General features: G+C 42.1%; 1 protein-coding gene across 5 annotated transcripts in view; it reads right to left on the bottom strand.

Moving 5' to 3' along the window:
- Positions 1–18,563, bottom strand: part of mctp1a (multiple C2 domains, transmembrane 1a) — a 559,392-nt gene that overhangs the window by 245,445 nt on the left and 295,384 nt on the right. For all 5 annotated transcript variants that reach the window (XM_072281200.1, XM_072281201.1, XM_072281204.1 and 2 more), the window contains exon 12: positions 12,461–12,563. In XM_072281200.1, coding sequence (XP_072137301.1) covers positions 12,461–12,563 — 103 coding nt within the window. The remainder of the gene's footprint in view (positions 1–12,460; positions 12,564–18,563) is intronic.

Here is an 18,563-nt window from a genome sequence, read left to right as displayed (position 1 = left end):
TGAATTTTTTGAGGATGTGACAAAACATATTGATGAAGATAGAGCCATACGTAGATGTAGTGTATATGGATTTCAGCAAGGCATTTGATAAGGTACCCCATGCAAGGCTTATTGAGAAAGTCAGGAGGCATGGGATCCAAGGGGACATTGCTTTGTGGATCCAGAACTGGCTTGTCCACAGAAGGCAAAGAGTGGTTGTAGACAGGTCATATTCTGCATGAAGGTCAGTGACCAGTGGTGTGCCTCAGGGATCTGTTCTGGGACCCTTACTCTTCGTGATTTTTATAAATGACCTGGATGAAGAAGTGGAGGGATGGGTTAGTAAGTTTGCTGATGACACAAAGGTTGGAGGTGTTGTGAATAGTGTGGAGGGCCATCAGAGGTTACAGCGGGACATTGATAGGATGCAAAACTGGGCTGAGAAGTAGCAGATGGAGTTCAACCCAGATAAGTGTGAAGTGGTTCATCTTGGTTGGTCAAATATGATGGCAGAATATAGTATTAATGGCAAGACTCTTGGCAGTGTGGAGGATCAGCAGGATCTTGGGGTCCGAGTCCATAGGTTTGACTCTGTGGTTAAGAAGGCATACAGTGCATTAGCCTTCATCAACCGTGGGATTGAGTTTAAGAGCCAAGAGGTAATGTTGCAGCTATATAGGACCCTGGTCAGACCCCATTTGGAGTACTGTGCTAAGTTCTGGTCACCTCACTACAGGAAGGACATGGAAACCATAGAAAGAGTGCAGAGGAGATTTACAAGGATGTTGCCTGGATTGGAGAGCATGCCTTATGAGAATAGGTTGAGTGAACTCGGCCTTTTCTCCTTGGAGCGGCAGAGGATGAGAGGTGACCTGATAGAGGTGTATAAGATGATGAGAGGCATTGATCTTGTGGATAGTCAGAGGCTTTTCCCCAGGGCTGAAATGGTTAGCACGAGAGGGCATAGCTTTAAGGTGCTTGGAAGTAGGTATAGAGGAGATGTCAGGGGTAAGTTAGTTGTTTTTTTTTTTTTACACACACAGTGTGGTGAGTGCATGGAATGGGCTGCCGGCGACGGTGGTGGAGGCAGGAACAATAGGGACTTTTAAGAGACTCCTGGATGGGTGCATGGAGCTCAGGAAAATAGAGGGCTATGGGTGAGTCTAGGTAGTTCTAAGGTATGGACATGTTCGGCACAGCTTTGTGGGCCGAATGGTCTGTATTGTGCTGTAGGCTTTCTATGCTTCTATGCTTCTAATGAGTTCATCAGCAACAAGATTCCCTCAACAACAATTCTTGCCATGTCAAAGAGTTCAGTTACTTCAGTCAGTCATCTGCTTCTCCAAATGCATACCACTTTGGATTAATTTGTGTTCCTCACGAAAAATGCCCACTGATTGATCTGCAGTTCATATACAAAATGCTGGATGAACTCAGTAAGCAAGGCAGCATCTATGGGAAGGTGTAAGCTGTTGATGTCTCGGGCTAAGAGCCAGGATCAAGACTGCTGATGGGACCAAAAGTTTTTTACACTTTATATATCTGAAGAAAGAGGTGAGAGCGGATATTGGATGGCTGAAATATGATTCTGCAGAGAAGGCAGATGAACTGAATATGCATTTTGCATCAGTCTTCACTGTGGATGACATAAGCAGAATGCTGGAAATTCCAGGTGTCAGGGGCATGAAGTGTGTGAAGCTGCCATTACTAGAGAGAAGGTTCTTGGGAAACTGAAAGGTCTGAAGGTAGATAAGTCACCTGGAGTAGACGGTGTACACCCCAGGGTTCTGAAAGAGGTGGCTGAAGAGATTGTGCAGGCAGTAGTAATGATCTTTCAAGAATCACTAGATTCTGAATGATTCCAGAAGACTGGAAAATGGTAAACGTCACTCCATTTTTCAAGAAAGGAGAGAGGCAGAAGAAAGGAAACTATAGGCCAGTAAGTTTGAACTCAGTGGTTGGGAAAATGTTGGATTGTAGAGTGCCCTCCCGCTTCAAAACATCCACTATTGTTCGTGTACCTAAAAAGACCAGGCTATCATGTCTGAACAACTGGATTCCTGTCACACTCAACTCAATAATAAGCAAATGCTTTGAGATGCTGGTCAAGGACTACATCTGCAGCTTGCTACCACCTGCATTGGACCCTCTACAATTTAACTACCAACACAACTGATCAACAGAAGACGCAATAGCCATAGCTCTACACATCTTTATTACACATCTGAAGAAGAGGGATACTTCTGTGAGAATGCTGTTCCTGGACTACAGTTCAGCATTCAACACAATAATTCCCTCCAAGCTTGACAAGAAGCTCAGAAGCCTCAACCTTCACCCTGCCTTGTGCAGCTGGATCTTGGACTTCCTGTCAGACTGCCGGGCTGGTGGTAAGAGTGGGCTCCCTCACCTCTTCCCCTCTGACCCTCAGGAGCACCTTGAGGCTGTGTCCTAAGCACCCTCCTTTACTCCCTGTTTACCCATGATTGTGTCGCCACCCACAGCTCCAATCTGCCAATTAAATCTGCAGAAGATACTACATTAATTAGCCTTATCTCAAGTAATAATGAGGTAGCCTACTGAGAAGTCATCACCCTGACACAGTGGTGTCAAGAAAACAATCTCTCCCTCAATGTTGCAGAACCAAAGGAGCTGGTTGTGGACTACAGGAGGAATGGAGACAGGCTCACCCCTATTGACGTCAATGGATCTGGGGCTGCGAGGGTGAACAGATTTAAGTTCCTTGGTGTACACATCACTGAGGATCTCACATGATCTGTACTTACCGGCTGTGTGGTGAAAAAAGCACAACTGTGCTTCTTTCACCTTAAATGGTTGAAGAAGTTTGGCATGAGTCCCACAGATCCTAAGGATTTTCTATAGGGGCACAGTTGAGAACATCTTGACTGGCTGCATCACTGCCTAGTATGGAAACTGTACTTCTCTCAATCGCAGGACTCTGCAGAGAGTGGTGTAGACAACCCAGCACATCTGTAGATGTGACCTTCCCACTATTCTGGACATTTACAGAGACAGGTGTGTACAAAGGGCCCAAAGGTTCATTGGGGATCCAAGTCACCCCAACCACAAATTGATCCAGCTGCTACCATCCGGGAAATGGTACTGCAGCATAAGAGACAGGACCAACAGGGTCCAGGACAGCTTCTTCCACCAGGCCATCACACTGATTAACTCACGCTGATACAATTGTATTTCTATGCTACGTTGACTGTCCTGTTGTACATACTTATTTATTACAAATAACTATAAATTGCACATTTAGACAGAGGTAGACAGTGAAGATTTTTACTCATGTATGTGAAGGATGTAAGACATTAAGTCAATTCAATTTGATTATTACGGTTCAGGTCTCAGGGTATTGGAAGCACATGATAAAATAGGCAAAATCTTGCCTGATAAATCTGTTGGAATTCTTTGAAGAAATAACAACCAGGATAGGCAAAGGAGAAACAGTTGATGTTGTGTACTTGGATTTTCAGAAAGCCTTTGAGAAGCTACCACATATGAGGTTGTTCAACAAGCTACGAGCCCACGGTGTTACAAGAAAGATTCTATTAGGATAAAGCAGTGGCTGACTGGCATGAAGCAATGAGCAGGAATAAAGGGCACCTTTTCTGGCTGCCAGCCAGTGACTAGTCATGTTCCATGGGCTCTGTGTTGGGACTGTTTTTTTTACATTATATGTCAATGATTTGGGTGAAGGAATTGATGGCTTTGTTGCAAAGTTTGCACATGATATGAAGATAGGTGAAGGGGTAGGTAGCTTTGAGGAAGTAGAGAGGCTACATAAGGCTTGCACAGATTGGGAGATTTGGAAGTGTATAGGTATGTACTTTGGTAGAATAAATGAAAGGGTTGACTATTTTCTAAATGGAGAGAAAATATTTTTAAAAAACTGAGGTGCAAAAGGACTTGGGAGTCCTTGTGCAGGATTCCCTAAAGGTTAATTTGCATTTTGAGTCTGTGGTGAGGAAGGCAAATGCAATGTTAGCATTCATTCAAGGAGGTCTAGAATATAAAACCAAGGATGTAATGTTGAGACTTTATAAAGCACTGGTGAAGCCTCACTTGGAGTATTGTGAGCAGTTTTGGGCTCCTTACCTTATAAAGGACATTCTGAAACTGGAGAGGGTTCAAAGGAGGTTCACAGAAATGATTCCAGGATTCAGCGGCTTGTCATTTGAAGAATATTTGACAGCTCTGGCCTGTATTCACTGGAATTCAGAAGAATGAGGGGTGATCTAATTGAAACCTATCAAATACTGAAAGGCCTTGATAGGGTGGATGTGGAGAGAATGTTTTCTATGGTGGGAGAGTCTAAGACCACAGGGCACAGTCTCAAAATAGAGGGGTGTCCTTTTAGAATGGCATGAGGAGGAATTTCTTTAGCCAGAGAGTGGTGAATCTGTGGAATTCATCGCCACAGATGGCAATGGAGGCCAAGTCATTGGGTATATTTAAGGCAGAGGTTGATTGTTTCCCAATTAGACAAGGCATGAAGGAATACTGGGATTAGGGCTAAGAGGGAAAATGGATCAGCCATGATGAAATGGCAGGGCAGACTCGATTGGTCAAATGGCCCAGTTCTTCTATATCTTATGGTCTTTTGGCCTTATGGAAGGGGAAAGATGCCAGAATATTATATTGCAATTTCAGAACATTGAAGTTATATTATCTCTCCCTCTAAACATAGCATAGGGTGCTTGGAAATTGAAATAATTTAGCACCTTAGAATAATGAACAGGACAACAAAAAGGGATTTAGATGAGTGGTGTCAGTGTACGAAACAACAGCTGTTGTAGTGCCGCAGGTACTCAAAGCTGTCACATTAAACCCAATTGGCTGACTTACTGCAGCTGGCATGGCTGAGACAGCAAGCACATCTGTCACACTCAGTAAACGAGACACCAAAAGCAGATTTGACACAGACAAACTAGTTGGTCTGGCTACCAGAATGGGAAATCTTCAGAATTCGGCTCAGAGCCATTGTATATTCTTAGACTGGCTTAACGTGAACTGGCAGGTTTATTTATAGGCATACCACAGAACTGGCTCTTCCAGCCCTTTGAACCATGATACCCAGCAACCCTCCAACTTAACCCCAGCCTAATCATGGGGCAATTTACAATGACCAATTAACCTATAACTGATATTCCTTCAGACTGTGGGAGGAAACCAGAGTGCCCAGAGAACCCTTACAGGGACAGCAGGATTGAATTCTGAACTCCAACACACTGAGCTGTAATAGCATCATGCTAACTGCAACACTACCGTGGTGCCATCAGGTGCACTGGCTAACATAGGTGAATATTGTCTGAACTAATTTGGTAAGTACAGTTGACATAGCAAGTACAAGTTCTTCATGTTATGCAGAAGGAGACAAAGTTCAGAATATATTTCAAATCCATACTGAATCCTACAAGAAAATTGATTCTGAGAGATGATTTAAAGTTCTAGTGAACTGTTATATCACACCCATTTAGAAATATTCCATGGAACTAAACACGTTTTAAAACATTTCTCATGGACTCCAATTTCAAACCACCTTGACTTTTCTGGTTCACAAACAAGAGAAAATCTGCAGATGCTGGAAATCAAAGTACTGCACACAAACTGCTGGAGGAACTCAGCAGGCCGGGCAGCATCTATGGAAAAGAGTAAACAGTTGACATTTCAGGCTGAGACCCTTCATCAGGACATCCCAACTGAGTTCCTCCAGTATTTTGTGTGTATTACCCTAACTTGTCTTGCTGTTACTGCTCTTTGAATTCCAATTTTTAGCTTTTTTAAAATTTTCTTTCATTTTCTGAAAATTCTAGCTCTGAGATATGATTGGTATTTTCTGCTGCTTAGTACCTTGGGCAAGTGAGTATTCCTTCTGTGTGAGCCCATGGACAAACTATTCAACCATAGACTACAAATTTTAGGCTATTGTAATATATTCTGAACTTAACATTTTGTTTTATGATCTATATTCACTGCATTCAAATAACTTTGTGCTTTAGCAGTTAATAGGTAGCTTGGTTATTAGAAAGTTTAGACACTTTCCTGTAAACATCCTTCTGTTTGATGTAGCACTGAAAAGTGTTAGCAAGTCAAACAACACCAGAAGAAAAAGTCCGTGTGAAATTGAATTGTTAGCAACTTGCTATAAGCCACTAGAAAAGATTGGCTCTTTGAGACTTTGCCAAAATGAGACTTTGATTAATAAAGAGAAGATTAGTCCTAATGGCCACTAATGAATAGAACCCACCCAATTACATTTGACTCGCAGCAACATGAAGAGTGATATTAAAGGAACCCTGTGGCCTGAAAGGCCCCATTTAAAGCTCAATGATGGCATTCAAAGTTCAAAGTAAATTTATTATCAAAGTACATAGATGTTTCCATATACAACCCTGAGCTTCATTCACTTGCAGGCAATCACAGATAATACAAGAAACACAATAGAATCAGTGAAAGGACAGACAAACAACTAATGTGCAAAAGACAACAAATCTGTAAATACAAAAAGAAAGAGAAAAAAGAAATAATAATAATGATAAATAAATGAACAATAAATATTCAATAAATAAATAAATCTTCTCTATGGATTGTCACCTTGTCATGGTGGAGAAGCTTGTGTGGTCCTGTGATCCCGAGAGCGAAGCTGTCTGGAGCTATGCTCCTGGTAGGGTCACCCATGGCGGTAAAGTCGCGGGTGAGGTCCCTGACAAAGAACAATCCAACCAAGACCTCAACGGTGGAACAGGCGGACGAAGTTACTTCGAACTGAATGGCTGTGAAGGCGGATGAAGGCTGCAACAAATCCATCAGCTCTAATCGTTGTGGTTTCCATGCCACTGGAATCAGTTGGTTGATTTATGAAGTATCGTGTGCTTCTTGGAGTGCAACATCAAGTACATTTTAAACAAATACACACACAGGCATCTTCGCTCTGTGGGCCACTTCTTCAGAACAAAGACCATCAACCTCAACCTCGAGGGATAGCCACGACGACGATGATGACAATGAAATATTGAGAACATGAGATGAAGTGTCCTTGGAAGTGGGTCTAATTCAGTGTTGGTGTGAATGAAGTTGACTGAAATTATCCACTCTGGTTCAAGAGCCTGATGGTTGAGATTAATAACTGTTCCTGAAGCTGGATGTGTAGGTCTGACTTATTGTACCTTCCTAATGGCAGCAGCGAGAAGAGAGTATGGCCCAGATGGTGTGGGTTAAAATTTGCTTAATGGCTTAAGCTTATCACTGGATTGTGCAAAAATGTAAGAAAAATTCATAAAGCAATGGACTTTCTGCTTCTCTATGTTGAGAGCCTTTTAGGTTTCAGAGAACTAAAATACAACTGAGGCTTACTGTATATTTGTGCTACTAAAACTCAACCCTCCCCAAATTCGACTGAACTTCTCAATTTTCAATTCTCAACCAAGTATAAAGCAGTAAAGGAAAGTTACGTCATTAAAATGAGTCGAATAGAACACCGTGCAGTACAGTGCAGTACCATGCTGTGCCGAACCAAATAAACTTGTCATCAAATGGCCAACTAAACTAATCCCCTTTGTCTACACAATGTCCATATCCTTCCAGTTTCCTCACATTCATGTGCCTATCTAAACATCTATTAAAAGTCCCAAATGTATCTGCCTCTACCATCACCCCAGGCAGGGCATTCCAGGCCCCCACCACTCCCTCTGTGTAAAACATTTACCTCTCACATCTCCTTTGAAATTACCCATCCTCACCTGAAATGCACGTCCTCTGCTATCAGACTTTTCAACCCTGAGAAAAAGATACTGTTTGCCTACTCTGTCTATGCCTCTCATAATCTTATAACCTCGATCAGATCTCCCCTCAGACTCTGCTCCTCCAGAGGTTTGTCCAGCCTCTCATTATAGCACACGCTCTCTAATCCTGGTAAATCTCTTCTGTGCCTTCTCCAAAGAATCAACATTCTTCCCATAACAGGGTGCCCTGTAACTGAACTGTACACAATGCTCCAAATGCAGCCTTATAAAGTTTTATAAAGCTGCAACATAACTTCCTGACTTTTAAACTGAGAAAATCTGCAGAAGCTGGAAGTCCAAGCCGCACACACAGGAACGCAGCAGGCCAGGCAGCGTCTGTGGAGAAGAGTACAGTGTTTTGGACTGAGACCCTTCAGCAGGACTGGAGAAAAAAAGATGAGGAGTAGATTTAAAAGCTGGGGGAGGGGGTGGGAGAAACACAAGGTGACAGGTGAAACCGGGAGGGGGGAAGTAAAGAGCTGGGGAGTTGATTAGTGAAAGAGATCCAGGGCTGGAGAAGGGGGAATGTAATAGGAGAGGACAGAAGGCCGGGGAAGAAAGAAAAGGGGGAAGAGCACTGGAGGAGGGTGATGGGCAGGTAAGGAGATAAGCTGAGAGAGGGAAAAGGGGATGGGGAATGGTGAGGGGGGAACATTACCGGCAGTTCAAAAAATCAACCTTTTAAATGTACTCTTCAAATTTTAGTCATCTTTAAATGAGTGTATGGTTTTCCAAATGCTCGTAAATCCTATCCCTAAAAATTCTCACCAGCAACTTCCCTACCACTAACGTGAAACTCACCAGTCCAGTTTCCAGGATTATCCCTGGTTGCCTTCTTGAATAATGGAACAACATTACTCATGGTGGGAGAGGGGGAGAGGGGTGGGGAAGTGAGGGAGGGAGGGAGGGAGGGGGAGAGAGAGAGAAGGGAAGGAGAAGGGGTAGAGAGGGGGGAGAGGGAAAGGGGGGAGGGGAGGGAAGGGGGGGGGAAGGAACCTTCGATGCACACATTTTCCACAGCAGTGTGTGAGTGACACACTGATCTTCCCTGCACATTTCAGGTTAACAGTGTAAAAAGAACTTCTTTCAAATCTTTGGAGCAAAACTATTCTTTATCTTTCAAAAGCCTAACTGGCTTCGACTTATTACAAACAAGAGGTTCTGCAGATGCTGGAAATGTAGAGCAACACACACATGTTGCAGGACAAGCAGCATCTATGGAGAGAACAAACAGTCGACATTCTGGGCTGAGACCCTTCAACCAGATTCTTGGAGAACTTGGATCTCTTGCAGCACTTTGTGTGTGTTACTCAAGATTTCAAGCACCTGCAGAACCTGTGTTAATGACTGCAAACATTTCAATGTTAAGAAACCCTTATACAACTTCCTTTTTGCTCAAACTTTCCTGAAAAAAAATTTGAGATCCAAAGCCAGACAGGGTTAACTTTCAGTTTGAATATCAGAGCAAATTATCTGCTCATTATTGGATTCACCAAATAATCATTTCAACAATCCTCTCCACAGTGAAGGTGCAACTTGGCCCAACCCCTTTTGGCTAATCATTTGATGGACAGATATATGGATACCCGCATGTACTGAAGAATATGCAGAACTCATCGTATAAATTCATTGCATGCACAGTTTTCTGTAGGTTGTTACAACATAAACCAATAATGACTCAATAAATCAGATTACATTCTATTAAATGAATGGAACATCTTGCTTTGACAGGGTGCCATCATTTCCAGCCAGACTGAACATGGCAAACACTTCCATTCTTCCGTATAATTTAAGAGATGAGTGACCTGACCTTTCTGAATGGGATGAAGCAATTATGGACTTTTTTTCTATGGTTTAAGCAGCAGACATTGCACTTATCTGAGCTGTGATAAATGATGTTAGCTTGTACGTAAAGACACAATCAGCACCCTGACATAGCATTCTCTGACCATCGTGTAAAAAAATGTAAACGCCTTTCGGTCTTTCTTCCCTACACTTATGTCTTTATTAACTTCAACTATGTACGTAATAGACAATACCAAGAATTACTTATTAGAAATTTATTTAACAGAAGCACCTGCAGAATTACAGCTGAAATGGAAATTTTATCTTGAAACTTTGAAAATACTTTCTGTTGCAAGGTGGCAGGATCGGTTGCAAGGGTGTTGCAAGGTTGACATTTTTGCAGGAAGTTGTGAACTCAGCCAGCTGCATCATGTCCTGACCTCCCCAGCACGCAGGACACCTTCAAAAGGTGATGCCTCACAACGGTGGCATCCGCAGTTAAAGACCCTCACCAGCCAGCACATGCCCACTTCTCATTGCCACCATCAAAGAGATGGAACAGGAACCTGAAGGCATACATTCAACGTTTTAGGGATGGCTTTTTCTCTTCTGCCATCAGATTTCTAAATGGGTATTGAACCCATGAGCACTAGCTCAATATTTTTTTCTCTCTTTTTGCACTATTTATTTAATGTAATTTAATACATTATTGTGCAAAGTCTTAGTCACATATATATAGCTAGGGTGCCTAAGACTTTTGCACGGTACTGTATTTATCAACATGGAGCAGAGAGGGAGGTTGTAAATCTATCAGGATGTTGGGAATGGTGAGAATGGTGCGCAGCAGAAGTGGTGTGAGAAGGAGTGCAAGGCGGGGGGCGAGGCACGGATCCAGCCACACCCAGTCCTGAGACACCAGGCAAGGTTATATGATTCCAAACAATTGGTTTATTGATCATTACAGGATGTCTCTCTGAAACTTCCCACTCCCTCCCCTCTCCATACCTCTCCTCCCAACTATGATTCCCCTCACCCTGCCCCTTTCCCATTCTCGATCCACGATAGAGACCCAGATCAGAATCAGGTTTATCATCACTCACATATGTCATGGAATTTGTTTTTTTTTTGGTGACAGCTGTACCGTGCGATACATAAAATGACTATCCCACTGTGCAAAGGTCTAATCTCCATAGCTACATTGTGGGTCCAAGTACGGTTTATACTTTTTATTGTAATTTATAAAAACAAGTTTCATCATATATGCCAATGATATTCAAACTGATTCCAATTCTAATTTCCCTGCACCACACCACTGCAATGCAAATACACATTCTACTACGGCAACTGATAATCTTATTACTTAAGTTCGTATATATCACTAAATACAACCCTGAGATCCATTTACTTGCAGGCATTTGCAATAGAGTAGAGAAGTACAATAGAATCAGTAAAAATCTACACACAAGAAAGACTGACAAACAGCCAATGTGCAAAAGAAGGCAAACTATGCACATAAAAATAAGAAAATAAGTACTGAGAACAGGAGTTGTAGAGACCTTGAAAGTGAGTCCATAGGTCATGGAATCAGATCAGGGTTGAGGTGAGTGAAGTTATCCATGCTGGTTCAAGAGACTGATAGTTGAAGGGTAATAACTGTTCCTGAACATTATGGTTTGGGACCCAAGGCTCCTGTACCTCCTGTCTGATGGCAGCAGAGCATAGCCTGGATGGTGGGTGTTGGTTCCTTGTGGCACTACTCCTTGTAGATGTGCTTAATGGTGGGAAAGGCTTTGCCCATGATGAACTAGGCTTTTTGTCAGCTCTTCTGTCCATGGGCATTGGTGTTTCCATACCGTTTCCCCCATTTACAAGCAGAATGATGGAAAAATCCCACATCTCACTGCCTCTTTATGAATAGCACTAGGTGCAGAACAATACTGTGCCTTTGATTCTGGAATGACAGATAAATGATCTCTTTTTCAATTCCTCATTCTGGCTCCATTCTCACCCCTTTCCTTTCTCCTCACCTGCTGATCACCACCCTCTGGTTCCCTTACTACTTCTTTTTCTTCCACGGTCCATTTCTCTCTCCCATCAGATTCCTTCTTCAGCCCCTTATCTTCTCTATTTATCACCACCCATCTTTTCACTTCGTCCCCCCTCTCCCAGCCACCTGCCCTTCATCTCACCTGGCTTCACCTGTCACCTTCTAGTTTGTACTCCTTCACTCCCTCCCACCTTTTTATTCTGGCTTCTTCCCCCTTCCTTTCCAGTCCAGATGAAGGGTTTTGGTCTGAAAAGTCATCTGTCTATTCCTTTCCACAGATGCTGCCTGACCTGCTGAGTTCCTCCAGCATTTTGTGTGTGTTTCTCTGGATTTCCAGCATCTGCAGAATCTCTTGTGTTTATGCAGAAAAGGGGAAGGCAAACATAGAGTTTAAAAACTTATTCTTTAACATATTTAGTTTACAAAACCATTATACGTTTAATATTAATTTCATAAAATAAACATGTTAAAGAATAACACCAGTGTTCGCTTGGTGGAAGACAAGCTGAACTCCGTTTGACTGCAGACTGCTGTGAGCTTGCTTTTTGCGGAAACATTCATGGACGCAGGATTTAATTCGGGCTGCGCTATACTTTTTGTGGAACTGTATGTTTACTGCTATCTTATATGTGCCTTGTGTTGTGTATGATTGTTGAACTTAATTGCTTAGAATGCACATTTGAAGTCGCAGTCACCTTTTGATGTTACCTGCGTACTGCATTAGACGCAGCACTCTTTGCTCCTGCTGCTGGTAATGGTTTGAACTGGCAAGAGCTCCTGAAACCAGGACATCACGTTTGTAGGAAAAGTAAGTGGAAAATCATATCAGTGTACTGATACTCACAACGTGAAGACTTTGTTCCACACAGGGCTGAGGCTCCTATGGACAGTATGTGTCTGCAGTCTGTCATTATTCAATTCAATCACACAAAATGGGTCACTGCTCCCTGGAGAAACAGAATTTTAAACATCGCATTTAGCATACATTTGGAAATACAACCTAAGTGACAATTACTTGTAGTAACGGCAAATTGAAAAATGGATCAGATTTTTATTTGTTTAATTGAGATGTAAAATATTTAATCTAGAATATCAATTCACAGGGATTCACACAGATCACTTTTGGCTGACCTAGTGTAGCACTGCATACTGCCTTTCAGATAATATGTTTAAAATGAATTCCTCCCTGCTGCTTAATATCCCATAATACAGACACGAACATGACCCATAATACAGTGTCGTTTGCTGCAATTTCTATATACTTACAAACAGGCTTCATAAATTATTTCATTGGGTGTGAACTCTGAGTAATGTCCTGACTTCATGACAAGAGGCTCTACAAATTAGTTTCTTTTTACTCTCTCCGGCCTTCTTTGACCTCCCTGTCATATATTGCTTTAACTATCAGACAACCTCATTCACCAGGAAAGTAGGATGGTTGAAATTACACATTTCACTTTGCCAACGTCGTTCTGAAACCATTCACACCACCGTAATCTGTAGAATTCACTTTGCAAACTCAGTTCCCAGACTAATCACACCACAGCAATCTGCCAATTTCACTTTGCCAATAGTTCTAAAATCATTCACATCACAGATATCTGCAGATTTCACTTTGCCAATATAGTTCCAAAATCATTCTTTACAGGCACCTGTTAGTCTTGTGAGACCATGGATTTGCGCCTTGGAATGTTTCCAGGGCACAGGCCTGGACAAGGTTGTATGGAAGACCAGCAGTTGCCCATGCTGCAAGTCTCCCCTCTCCATGACACCGATGTTGTCCAAGGGAAGGGCACTAGGGCCGATACAGCTTGGCACCGGTGTCGTTGTAGAGCAATGTGTGGTTAAGTGCCTTGCTCAAGGACACACCACGCTGCTTCAGTTGAGGTTCGAACTAGTGACCTTCAGATCACTAGACCGACGCCTTAACCACTTGGCCACGCACCAACACTCCAAAATCATTCACAACACAGTAATCTGCAAACCATCATCTCATTCCCCCACCCTCTCTATTTTAAAGTGTAAACTAAGACATTTTAATCTTCCACAAAACCGACACATACTAATCTACTGTAGACCAATTAGATTATGTTACACCATAATTACATAGCGACCGTGTTAGGCCGACACTGAAATACTCACTTTAGTTTGAATTATTGCACTTCAGAAAGGAAATTAGCTTTATAATGAGCATTGCAGATTATTGGACTATTGATGTGGTCCTTTAATTAATTCAATGAGACAAATTACATTTGATTTTGGACTCTTTTCAACAGCCTGGATATCTGAGATTATGTTAACATATTTATTTTTTCTTCTTCATTCAACAGAATTGTCTATTATCTATCAGTGTATATTTCCCGTTATTTATTTATTTCGCGATACTGCACGGAGTCAGCCTTTCTAGCCCTTCGAGCCACACCGCCTCAGCAACCCCACAACCCCGACTGACCCTAACCTAATCTGCAGCACCAAGTAAAACCCCATGGGGAGGGTATACAGAGACTTACTCCCTACAGAATGGATCTGGAATTGAACTCCAAACTCTGGAACAGCCCAATCTGGAATAGCATCACACTAATGGCTACATTACCTTGGCGTCCACTGGGATAATTGAGTTTGCTCAGTGCAACTGTGCCTTTTACATCAAATTAACTTTATTTTGTCACACATACATCAAAATATTCAGTGAAATGCATTGATTTACATCAACAAGCAACGCAGTCTAAGGAAAGGACTGCATTTGGGTGCAGTCTGCTCGTGTCACCACACATCCAGTGACAATACAACATGCCCACAACGCACTAACCCGATCCCTACATCATCATCAACCCTAATGTGTGGGAGGAAACCAAAGCACCTGGAGGAAACTTATGTGGTCCTGCGGAGAATGGACAAACTCCTTACAGATGATGCTGAGATCAAACCACAATCAGTGTTCACTGGTGTTGCACTTAAGGCCAATTTATACTTGTGCGTCAAATCGATGCTGTAGGTACAGCGTAGCCGCGTACCCTACGCCGTAGCCTGACATGCACCTCCCCAAAAATGTAACTATGCGTCACGGCGACACAGACTGCAACAAATGTGATTGGTCCACCTGGTAGCATCGCATTTCCTCCTACGCTGCAATAGCTTCCCCTTGGATGACTGGAGGGCAGGGAAGGAACTCTGGCTGCAATGCTTTCCATAAAGATTTATAGACCTCCGAAATTATGGAGGACCCTGTGCTTGACGCCAGTTTGTAGCTGCTACAGCCTGTTGACTTCCACCTGAAGCTAAAACTCGAATGGTGACTGCCACTCTCTGAGTATACTGTGCATACACTGATGCGAAATAAATGGTTGGAAACGATAAACCAAATCATCAAATCTACCTGCTGACATCCGAAAATATTTGAAATGCATTTCCTTGTCCATGTCTCTCAGTGGCCGGACAAGCACAGAAAATTAACCCTCCTTCAGTTTCAGTCGCCATTGTTTGAAGTTTGAGTTTTTTCGTGTTGAGTTTCAACACGAAGAAACTCAACACAGTGGCATAGAAACCCCACTGCCAGCTAGCGTTTTGGTGGTGAATTGCAGAGCGACGCAGACACACCAACACACAAGTATAAATGCTCACAACGGCGTAGCCCACTTGTGTAGTCTACGGCATAAGCAAGTATAAATCAGCCTTAACTGCCATGCGACAGTGACACCCCTGAAGAGGCCAGGATAGAAGTGTCCATCATATTTACTAAAAATTGGGAATATTACTGCATTTCCGCATCATTTAACTTGTTCATGCAACAGACTGACAACATATTTAATACATCAACCCCTAAATCGGAAATAAATATCTCAGTGAAATCTCACGCAGTGTGATAGCTACAACTTCTTGGTTCATATAGATCAAACAGGCCTTTCATATGCCCACAGAATATTTCACACCTAATTCATGCTGGCTCATTGGTACCAGAAAAAACGGGTTAACTCAAACAGCTATGGAAACAATTATGTATTTAAAAACCATTGTCCACAATACAATAAGCTTATAAACTAAGGAGGCACAAAGCACTCAAACAGAAAAAAATAAATGAGAGATAATTGAGAAAAATGAGAGACAGAAAAAAAGATGGAAACACAAGAGATACTTAGAACAAGAACTGAGATATGTTGGACTACACCCATGCTGAAACCATTCACGTATTCAGAGTTAGGGTTCAGGTTGAGCAGACAATTGTCTCTGAAGTTCCTTCCGCGAGCATATTTCCGACTGGTGAGTCACGATAAACACAAAAGGGGATCACAATTAAAGCATGCAAATACATGCTAAATAATTACATAAAGCATGCAAATACATGCAAAATAATCACATAAAACATGTAAATACATGCATGTTGAAGCATGCAAATACATGCACAACAATTACAATTTATACTGTGCATGTAGTTTTCACTTGTAATCTTCACCGAAATAAACTGGCAAATTTTTGGTCTAGCTTGCTTTTCAATTATTCTGTAGTTAGAATTCTGTAGTTGTGAAGACAGACTCCGGCGGATTGAGTGGACGAGACCAATGGAAGGTCCAACGGTCAAGAAGGCGGTCTCTGCAAGCGTCGTGGAACGTGTAGAGCAGGACAAGACACAGAAGATGTCCTGGTCATCCACTGCGCCTAGTCCCATCTCCAGCCAACTAGACTCTGTCTTGCCACTGGAGCCAGATGGGAATTGGGAAGAGAGAGTGAGGCTGACGCTGCCCAACTCTCCCTCACTTAAATCCAAATCACGCGCTAGTCTCGACACCATTATTATGGTGTCGAGGTCCTCATCGACGTCAACGATGGACGAACAAAAACAACTGAGTTAGAATGCCCTCCCTCCTATTGTGAAGAGTGCTGAATGTTAAATTAAGATAAAACCTATAGGAAAACAACATTTTATTAAACATAAATGGAATGTTATGATGAGGTTGTATAAGGCATTGGTGAGGCCGAATCTGGAGTATTGTGTTCAGTTTTGGTCACCAAATTACAGGAAGGATATTAATAAGTTTGAAAGAGTGCAGAGAAGGTTTACAAGGATGTTGCCGGGACTTGAAAAACTCAGTTACAGAGAAAGGTTGAATAGGTTAGGACTTTATTCCCTGGAGCGTAGAAGAATGAGGGGAGATTTGATGGAGGTATATAAAATTATGATGGGTATAGATAGAGTGAATGCAAGCAGGCTTTTTCCACTGAGGCAAGGGGAGAAAAAAAAATCAGAGGACATGGGTTAAGGGTGAAGGGAGAAAAGTTTAAAGGGAACATTGGGGGCGCTTCTTCACACAGAGAGTGGTGGGAGTGTGGAATGAGCTGCCAGACGAGGTGGTAAATGAGGTTTCTTTTTTTAAACATTTAAGAATAAATTGGACAGATACATGGATGGGAGGTGTATGGAGGGATATGGTCCGTGTGCATGTCAGTGGGACTAGGCAGAAAATGGTTTGGCACAGCCAAGAAGGGCCAAAAGGCCTGTTTCTGTGCTGTAGTTTTTCTATGGTTTCTATAAATGTATTTTCTGTTTCAATTATGTTTCTTTCTCAGTGCCTTTGCAATAGAATATACTCAAAGATTTAGGTCTCTTTTCTGTAAATGATTTGATGGGTCAGACTAGTAAACTGGTTAATTCAAGTGAATTTATTTTTAATTTTTTCTTAGGCCAATCTATGTTACACTTGTTAGACAATAGATTAACTGAATATGCAACAACAGATAAAGCAGTTTCAAAAGTTCATATGTAATGATGACAGATTTATTTATGCATTTATTGATGTACAATGCAGAATAGGCCCTTCTGGTCCTTCAAGCCACACCACCAGCAATCCTCAAAATAAATGGCTTATAATTTCCTTTCTTCTGCCTCTCCTCCTTCTTGAGGAGTGGAGTGACATTTACATTTTTCCAGTCTTCCGGAACCATTCCAGAATCTAGTGATTCTTGAAGGATCTTTACTAATATCTCCTCAATCTCTTCAGCCACCTCTCTCAGAACCCTGGGAAGTAAACCATCTGGTCCAGGTGACTTATCGACCTTCAGACCTTTCAGTTTCCCAAGGACCTTCTCTCTGTTAATGGTACCTTCATGACCTCTGACACATGGAACTTCCACCACACAGCCAGTGTCTTCCCCATTGAAGACTGATGCAAAATACTTGTTCAGTTCACCCATTTCCTTGTCTCCCATTACTGCCTCTCCAACACTGTTTTCCAGTTGTCCAATATCCACTCTCACCTCTCTTTTAGATGTCATGCATCGGAAGAAACTTTTGGTATCTTCTTTAATATTATTGGCTAGCTTACTTTCATATTTCATCTTTACTCCTAAATGACTTTTTAGTTCCATTCTGTTGGCATTTAAAAGCTTCCAAACCTTCTAACTTCCCACTAATGTTTGCTCTATTATATGCACTCTCTTAGGCTTTTATGTTGGCTTTGACTTCTCTTGTTAGCCATGGTTGTATCATCTTGGCTTTAGAATAGTGCGTCCTCTTTGGGATGTATATACCCTATGCCTTCTGAATTGTTTCCTGAAATTCCAGCCATTGCAGCTCTGCTGTCATCCCTTTTCCAATTAATTCTGGCCAGTTCCTCTCTCATGCCTCTGTAATTCCCTGTCTCCTAAAGGTTCCTTTACTTTAAGCTCTCTAATCAATTCTCATTCATTACACAGCACCCAATGCAAAATAGCTGATCCTCTAGTGGGCTCAACCATGAGCTGCTCTAAAAAGCCATCTCATAGGCATCCTCAAAATTTCCCCTTGTAATCCAGCACCAACCTGATATTCCCAAGCTACCTGCATATTGAAATTTCCCATGACTGTTGTAACATTGCTCTTTTGGCATGCATTTTTTGTCTCCCATTGAAACTTGCTTACCACATCATTACTACTGTTTGGGCATCTGTATATAACTTCCATCGGTGTCTTTTTG

This window comes from Mobula birostris, chromosome 17 (assembly GCF_030028105.1).
Source record: "Mobula birostris isolate sMobBir1 chromosome 17, sMobBir1.hap1, whole genome shotgun sequence".
Taxonomy (NCBI): domain Eukaryota; kingdom Metazoa; phylum Chordata; class Chondrichthyes; order Myliobatiformes; family Myliobatidae; genus Mobula; species Mobula birostris.
The sequence above is the reverse complement of the archived record's forward strand: the minus strand, read 5'-3'. Positions and strand labels throughout refer to the sequence as shown.